The sequence below is a fragment of the Tiliqua scincoides genome, chromosome 5, assembly GCF_035046505.1.
Source record: "Tiliqua scincoides isolate rTilSci1 chromosome 5, rTilSci1.hap2, whole genome shotgun sequence".
Lineage (NCBI taxonomy): Eukaryota > Metazoa > Chordata > Lepidosauria > Squamata > Scincidae > Tiliqua > Tiliqua scincoides.
Genome location: NC_089825.1, coordinates 93,421,271 through 93,430,074, shown reverse-complemented (window position 1 = coordinate 93,430,074; position 8,804 = coordinate 93,421,271). Strand labels below are relative to the sequence as shown.

The 8,804-nt window shown below is 47.1% G+C and overlaps 1 protein-coding gene across 1 annotated transcript; it reads right to left on the bottom strand.

Moving 5' to 3' along the window:
* Positions 1 to 7,511: 7,511 nt before the first annotated feature.
* LOC136652349 (olfactory receptor 2D3-like) lies at positions 7,512 to 8,441 on the bottom strand. Its single transcript, XM_066629286.1, has one exon. The coding sequence runs from the start codon at positions 8,439 to 8,441 to the stop codon at positions 7,512 to 7,514; it is 930 nt and encodes a 309-aa protein (XP_066485383.1).
* Positions 8,442 to 8,804: the final 363 nt, after the last annotated feature.

Here is an 8,804-nt window from a genome sequence, read left to right as displayed (position 1 = left end):
CAGGCCCAGCGGCAAGGAACAGTGCTGGAAATGAGATGGACCATTGTCCTCATCTGGTCAAACAGTTATGATATTCCTACAGTAGGAAGCTGGCTACATAGTGAAGTGGGAATGTTCAGCAATCACCCATATAAATAAGAAGATATATTCTCACCATAGCAAAGCTTCTTTCGTTCAGATTAGAACAATCACTTCTTGCAGCTTCCCAATTAAAGCAAACTGAGAGACATCATAGTCAACTTGAAATATGAGGCAGCAACACAGCATGCTGCAGCTCAGATGCCTTTAAAAATGCAAACATTGCATAGGCCAACAAAATGAAAACTTAGGCCACAATCCTAACCAAATTTCCAGCCCTGGCATAAGGGGAATGCAACTCTAATTAAGGGAACAAACATTGCCCTACCTTGAGGAAGCCTCTATGACTGCCCCCCAACTGCAGGGTGCATCACATGCCCCACTGGCACAGCTATGCCAGTACTGGAAAGTCGGTTAGGACCGCACCCTTAATGTCTTATCTGCACCTGATCTTCAGTGTTTTTTCACTGCCAACAATATACTTATTCATTCAGGGTTTCTTTCTTTTAGCTCTTTAGTTCTTTTCTTTAGTGCCCTTTGACTTTAAACTTTTTTCCAAGTTTATTGTCTTAATCCCAGGGAGATTGTTGACTCTGCAATACATCAGGGAGTATGTCTTAATTAGCAATCTGTTTCTTACCTGTTGTGGTTGCCCCCCCCTCCCATAAGTTAAACATGCAGATAAATGGAGAGAAGAATGAAACAGATGGGGAAAGAAAAGGGACCAACTGTTTGCTGTAGATACCTTTGTATTTGGGAGACACCCTTAAGATGAAATACCTATAATGGACTTTTCTTAAGGGGAAAAATCTAGAGTTATTTTGGCTGAAAAAAAAGTTTCAAAGGCAGCACCTGATCCTACTGATGACATCATAGCTCCTGCAGCAAGGAAAGTTCTGGAGCTCTCTTCCCTCCAGCTACACCTTTGGTTGCGTGGCCATAAAAATAATGAAAGACTGAGTTTTGGTCTCATGAGCCGGAGACCTGGCACAACTCCAAATTGTTTTCAAGGACTTGAGATGCTGCTGTTTCATACTTGTAAAAACCCACAATACGCCATCATTAATTGGCCAGGAGGGAGTACCAAGGAACTTACAAGACTTCACCTAAGTTGAATATCTGAGGTCTCAAGGAGGCACATACTATACTATGTAGAACCTCCTAGTTCTACTATGTTCATACTATACTAGTTCATACTATACTCGTATTTCATACTATACTATGTTTCCCTCTTAGTTCCAGCAGGGGAGGACGGCTAAAAAGGTTCTCTTATGCATCTACAGCCTCAAACAGCAGTTCTTGCCTCCAGCAGCCTCAGCAGTGAAGTACTTTCCTCCTGCATGGTCAATGCAGTGGGAAATAAGTGAGCAGCCCATATAGAACCAAAGACATCTCCGGTTGGTTGAGTTTGGAGCAGGAATGCAAAGCTCAGCTGCCACATGGCTTTCCAATATACACTTTTAATGGACCAATCCTAACTAACGTCCTGCATGGTGATGCAGCTGCACCAGCAAGGCTACCACTGTATCCTGTGGGACAGTTTTGGCCTCTGGAGGTCTCCTCGGGGTAAAGGAACATTTGTTCCCTTGTTCTGGGGTAAGCCTCAGCAGCTACTATGGGTCAGATTGGACCTATACCAGCTCTACAGTTGGCACAAGCCTGCATTGAGCTATCCAGGCAGATCAGACCCGGGAAGGGGGTAAGGATTCAACAGGCCCCACCCTCTTCCTGGGCCAGATCTCCCCATCCTGTTCTGCCCACTCCTCCCCATTCTGCAATGAATTCTAGGGCAAACCTGGGAGAAAAAAGAAACCTCCGCTTGACCCAGAAGTGGGTTTTTCAGTGTTAAAAACAGCTCTACAGGAGGGTAAATGGCGCAGTTTGGTTGCAAAATGGTAGGAGCCCTGATGTTAGCACTTTGTTTTTAAAGCGCTTTACATGTGGACTGCTATATCCGTTGGCATCTGCGGTGAGTCAAATCTTTGGATGCCAGACCCACAGATACTGTGGGTCCACTTACAGCACAATCCTATCTTGGCCTGGAACAGGCAGGCCAGGAGACCAACACTGTATCCAGTGCAAGATGGGGGCCCAAAGTGGGTCAGCCGGAGTCAAGGAAAAACTCTTCCCCTTACCTCCCGAGGTGGCATAAGTACAAGGAGAGCGGAGTAGCTTTAAGCCGCTCTGAACTGCTTGGGGAATGGGGTTGGGATCCGGCATAAGAGCCAGGTCCCAGCCCTGCCTCCCACTCCCTGCCCACCTACCTGCCCCTGGGACCACCCACTGCCTGCCTTCCTCCTGCCCCAGAACGCCTCCCTCCTGCCTCCTCCCCACCTCCTCTCTGCCCACCCCAGACATTTGCGTTGGCTGAACTTGGCCAAAACAAAGCTCTCTGTCAGAGTAAGCGCGCAGGCTAGATTCAACCTCCACAGGCTGGAGCACATCTCTGCACCAGCCCATCTGGCTCTAGAGGAGGCACAAACATGTTTTACGGCACGTTTGTGACCCTCTAGGTTGATGCAAGGGATTTGTGCCAGCCCAAGATGCACTCTGGATTGCACCCTTAATCACGCTGAGAGAGCCCAATTCTTATGTGGGCTGCTCTTTCAGCCATGCAGCTTCTGTTGAGGCATCACTTTGCAGCTTAGATGATCTGCAGAGCGATATCTGGGCAGATGCAGCACTACTGAAAGGGTAAAGAAACAAACCAGAGCTAAGTCAGATGGCATACCTCAGAATGCCAGATGAAAAGGAATGGGAATACGATGCAGGTCTCTTGTGGTCTTATGTGCTCCCTGAGGCATTTGGTGGGTCACTGGGAAATACAGGAAGCTGGACTACATGGGCCTTAGGCCATAGGATTTAATGGGGCTCTTCTTATGTTCTTATATAAGTCTTTCTTGTTTACATGTGCATGTTGTATGTATGATGCCCATAGTGGGCATGGCATCTTTCAAAATATATGTGCATTATATCTAGAAATCATAGAAATTAGGGGTGCTAGTATGGTCTTATAAGGCATTCAGCTCCAAGCTGTCAACAAAGTAGGATGTCCAGCACAAAGAATTGTGGCTTGCTTGATGCGGATGGATCCACTGGTATGTTACAATCCTTTACTTGAGTTACAAAATGGTGGAAGAAGAAGGTAACAATTTATTTTTACAATAACCCACAGTGGCCACTTGGTTTTCAGTATGGTTCTTGATTTATTTTTTCTTTATTTTTCTCATTTTTACACACACTTGTATGCTGGCAATTTAAATACTGATTCAGTCATCAGAACAGACCTTCTTATTGTACTTCAGAATGCTTTCTTACTTTTTTTAAAGCAGTATAGATGATCTGTAATTATTTTCACCATTCCTTTAATCAAGAACAAAATTGTTCCCATTACAAAAACAGTTGGAAAATTGTTCAAGTGGGACAAGCGGGGCCTGTACAAGAGGGACGGGCTCCATTTGAACCGGAATGGAACCAGACTGCTGGCGCATAACATTAAAAAGGTGGCAGAGCAGCTTTTAAACTGATCCCTGGGGGAAGGCCGACAGGAGCCGAGGGGCATCCGGTTCGGGACTCCTCATCCCTATGGGATGAGGATGGGGAGGTTAGAGAACAACAAGACAAAGGCAGGGTAGGAGAAGAAATTGGGAAAGTTAGGGAGATGGGATGTGATAGACGGTTTGGCACAATGAGAGGATGCGGGGACAAAGGAGCGAATAAGCAGCCCATCCTGGGGCATTCCGTGTATAAATGCTTTTATGCGAATGCCCGAAGTCTACGAGCAAAGGTGGGAGAACTGGAATGTCTGGTGACAAGGGAAAATATTGACATAGTGGGCATAACGGAAACCTGGTGGAATGCGGAGAATCAGTGGGATACCACAATCCCGGGCTATAAACTCTACAGGAGGGACAGGCAGGGGCGTGTTGGAGGTGGGGTGGCCCTTTATGTTAAGGAAGGGATAGAATCCAGCAAAGTAGAGATTGAAGGTGGGTCCGACTCCACCGTAGAATTTCTGTGGGTTAAATTACCAGGCTTGTGCAGCGATGTAATACTGGGGGCGTGCTATCGTCCTCCAGACCAGAAATCTGATGGGGACCTTGAAATGAGGAAACAGATCAGGGAGGTGACAAGGAAGGACAGGGTTGTAATCATGGGGGACTTCAATTATCCTCATATTGACTGGGTCAATTTGTGTTCTGGTCACGATAAGGAAACCGGATTTCTTGACGTGCTGAATGACTGTGGCTTAGATCAGCTAGTCACGGAGCCCACCAGAGGACAGGTGACTCTGGATTTAATTTTGTGCGGTACGCAGGACCTGGTTAGAGATGTAAACGTTACTGAGCCATTGGGGAACAGTGATCATGCTGCGATCCGTTTTGACGTGCACGTTGGGGGAAGAATACCAGGCAAATCTCTAACAAAAACCCTTGACTTCCGACGGGCGGACTTCCCTCAAATGAGGAGGCTGGTTAGAAGGAGGTTGAAAGGGAGGGTAAAAAGAGTCCAGTCTCTCCAGAGTGCATGGAGGCTGCTTAAAACAACAGTAATAGAGGCCCAGCAGAGGTGTATACCGCAAAGAAAGAAGGGTTCCACTAAATCCAGGAGAGTGCCCGCATGGCTAACCAGCCAAGTTAGAGAGGCTGTGAAGGGCAAGGAAGCTTCCTTCCGTAAATGGAAGTCTTGCCCTAATGAAGAGAGTAAAAAGGAACATAAACTGTGGCAAAAGAAATGTAAGAAGGTGATAGGGGAGGCCAAGCGAGACTATGAGGAACGCATGGCCAGCAACATTAAGGGGAATAATAAAAGCTTCTTCAAATATGTTAGAAGCAAGAAACCCGCCAGAGAAGCGGTTGGCCCTCTGGATGGTGAGGGAGGGAAAGGCGAGATAAAAGGAGACTTAGAGATGGCAGAGAAATTAAATGAGTTCTTTGCATCTGTCTTCACGGCAGAAGACCTCGGGCAGATACCGCTGCCCGAACGGCCCCTCCTGACCGAGGAGTTAAGTCAGATAGAGGTTAAAAGAGAAGATGTTTCAGACCTCATTGATAAATTAAAGATCAATAAGTCACCGGGCCCTGATGGCATACACCCAAGGGTTATTAAGGAATTGAAGAATGAAGTTGCAGATCTCTTGGCTAAGGTATGCAACTTGTCCTCAAAACGGCCACAGTGCCAGAAGATTGGAGGATAGCAAATGTCACGCCTATTTTTAAAAAGGGAAAGAGGGGGGACCCGGGAAACTATAGGCCGGTCAGCCTAACATCCATACCGGGTAAGATGGTGGAATGCCTCATCAAAAATAGGATCTCAAAACACATAGACAAACAGGCCTTGCTGAGGGAGAGTCAGCATGGCTTCTGTAAGGGTAAGTCTTGCCTCACGAACCTTATAGAATTCTTTGAAAAGGTCAACAGGCATGTGGATGCGGGAGAACCCATGGACATTATATATCTGGACTTTCAGAAGGCGTTTGACACGGTCCCTCACCAAAGGCTACTGAAAAAACTCCACAGTCAGGGAATTAGAGGACAGGTCCTCTTGTGGATTGAGAACTGGTTGGAGGCCAGGAAGCAGAGAGTGGGTGTCAATGGGCAATTTTCACAATGGAGAGAAGTGAAAAGCGGTGTGCCCCAAGGATCTGTCCTGGGACCGGTGCTTTTCAACCTCTTCATAAATGACCTGGAGACAGGGTTGAGCAGTGAAGTGGCTAAGTTTGCAGACGACACCAAACTTTTCCGAGTGGTAAAGACCAGTAGTGATTGTGAGGAGCTCCAGAAGGATCTCTCCAGACTGGCAGAATGGGCAGCAAAATGGCAGATGCGCTTCAATGTCAGTAAGTGTAAAGTCATGCACATTGGGGCAAAAAATCAAAACTTTAGATATAGGCTGATGGGTTCTGAGCTGTCTGTGACAGATCAGGAGAGAGATCTTGGGGTGGTGGTGGACAGGTCGATGAAAGTGTCGACCCAATGTGCGGTGGCAGTGAAGAAGGCCAATTCTATGCTTGGGATCATTAGGAAGGGTATTGAGAACAAAATGGTTAGTATTATAATGCCGTTGTACAAATCGATGGTAAGGCCACACCTGGAGTATTGTGTCCAGTTCTGGTCGCCACATCTCAAAAAAGACATAGTGGAAATGGAAAAGGTGCAAAAGAGAGCGACTAAGATGATTACGGGGCTGGGGCACCTTCCTTATGAGGAAAGGCTACGGCGTTTGGGCCTCTTCAGCCTAGAAAAGAGACGCTTGAGGGGGGACATGATTGAGACATACAAAATTATGCAGGGGATGGACAGAGTGGATTGGGAGATGCTCTTTACACTCTCACATAATACCAGAACCAGGGGACATCCACTAAAATTGAGTGTTGGGCGGGTTAGGACAGACAAAAGAAAATATTTCTTTACTCAGCGCGTGGTCGGTCTGTGGAACTCCTTGCCACAGGATGTGGTGCTGGCGTCTAGCCTAGACACCTTTAAAAGGGGATTGGACGAGTTTCTGGAGGAAAAATCCATTATGGGGTACAAGCCATGATGTGTATGCGCAACCTCCTGATTTTAGGAATGGGTTAAGTCAGAATGCCAGATGTAGGGGAGAGCACCAGGATGAGGTCTCTTGTTATCTGGTGTGCTCCCTGGGGCATTTGGTGGGCCGCTGTGAGATACAGGAAGCTGGACTAGATGGGCCTATGGCCTGATCCAGTGGGGCTGTTCTTATGTTCTTATGTTCTTATGTTCCAAGAATGGGGGTGGGGGGTAGAGGTATAGTGCTGATGTCACAGGTGCTAGCCAATGAACCTCTTTGACAGATTAATTTCCCCCCATGCTACTGAATTAGACTTTCAGAACCATTTATTTGTGCCATAGAACAGGAAAGGGTATTTTCTTGTTGAATGTAGTATGGATGCTTCCAAACTATCCAAGGAGAAATGTATTTGAAATCCACATAGTTAAAAGACAGAGGCTTCCAGAAACTTCCAGTAGTCTTCCAGTCTATGAAAGACAGAGGCTTCCAGAAGCAAAGAGCTAAAACCCCATCACCACTGCATTGTTGTACATTTTGGGCTCCCCCCCTCACTGGTATGCTATTTTGAAAAACAAACCAAAAAATAAAGGCCCGCATTATACATTTCTTGGAACCTGCCTTTGAGAAAGCAGATTCTTTAAGGTGCATAAGGTGAGGTGCTATGCCATATGGATTACACCTGCCTATCCCCACATACCCATCCAAAGCCAATGCAAAGCGCCACCACCACCACCATGAATATGCTCCAAGGCAAGAACACCTCTGCCAGGTAATTCCCACTGTCATCACCAGGAGCATTTACAGGCAGAAAATCAACACGTAAAAAGTTCCAGGTGTGTAGACTGGGGATTGTATGCCAAATGCCCATTTCTCCCTCTTCCACACAGCCATATGGACAAGACTCAACTGGCTTTTCCCATCACTTTGGCCAAGGCTCCTTTAACATCTTTGTTCCTTAGACTATAAATGACAGGGTTCAACATAGGGGAGACCAGGGCATAGAAAACAGAGGCTTTCTTCTCCTGGTCTGCAGCACGGTCAGACCGGGGCTGTAGATAGGTGAAGCTGATGGTGCTGTAGAACAACGTGACAACCGTGAGGTGGGTGGCACAGGTGGAGAAAGCTCTTTGCCGTCCCTCAGCTGAACGCATCCTGAGCACCACCTTGACAATTTGGATATAGGAGACCAGTATGAAGGTAAAAGGAAGTATAAGGACAATCACACTCAAGGCAAAGATGAGGACCTCCACCACATAGGTGTCCATGCAAGCCAGGTGAAGCACTGCTGGTTCCTCACAAAAGAAATGGTTGATCCGGTTGGGCCCACAGAAGGGGAAGTTTATGGTGATAACTGTCAATGTTGCAGCATTGAAGAAGCCTCCAACCCAGCAGGCCGCGGCCATCTGCACGCACAGCTGCATTCTCATGATGGTGGGGTATCGCAGTGGGTTGCTGATGGCCACATAACGATCATATGCCATGAGCGCCAGGAAGAAGCACTCGGTCATCCCGCAGGACAGGGTCAGGTTGAGTTGGGCCATGCATCTGTTGAAAGAGATGGTCTTTGTTCCCAAGGCCAAGTGGACAAGCATCTGAGGAATAATGATCAACGTGAAGAATATTTCCAGCAAAGAGAGGTTGCCGATGAAAAAGTACATGGCAGTATGGAGGCGGGAGTCGACCCAGACCAGGAAGATGATGAGGCTGTTTCCAAACACAATAGCCAGAGACATGACCAGGCACAGCACTAAGAGAAGACGCTGCAATACGGGGTTACTGGTGAAGCCCAGTAGAATGAACTCCTTCACGAAAGTCCCATTCTGACGCCACATCTTGCCCACCAAACTCCACCTGCAATGAGAAGAGGAACCATAAGAACAGGAAGCTCCACTGAAGGTGCCAGGCCTCTAAACCAGTTGATATTAGACATCCCTATTCCTCAGCAGGCAACTCACTGGTAATATCTGACCTGCTGTGTCATTCTAACCAGCTCTCCTCTCCCAGTTGCTGTCCCTTCGCATGCAGCCATTGGCCATTGCCATTGATAGCTGGTATACAATCCTGGCCTCTGTGTTTCCTTGTGGCAGTGTGAATTCACATACAGTACAGTCCAATCTGCTTTGGGACAAAGAAGTTCTATGTGTTGGTGTCTGCCCTTTGGGTAGCACCAGTAAGCAGAGTTTTGCTCCTGTGAT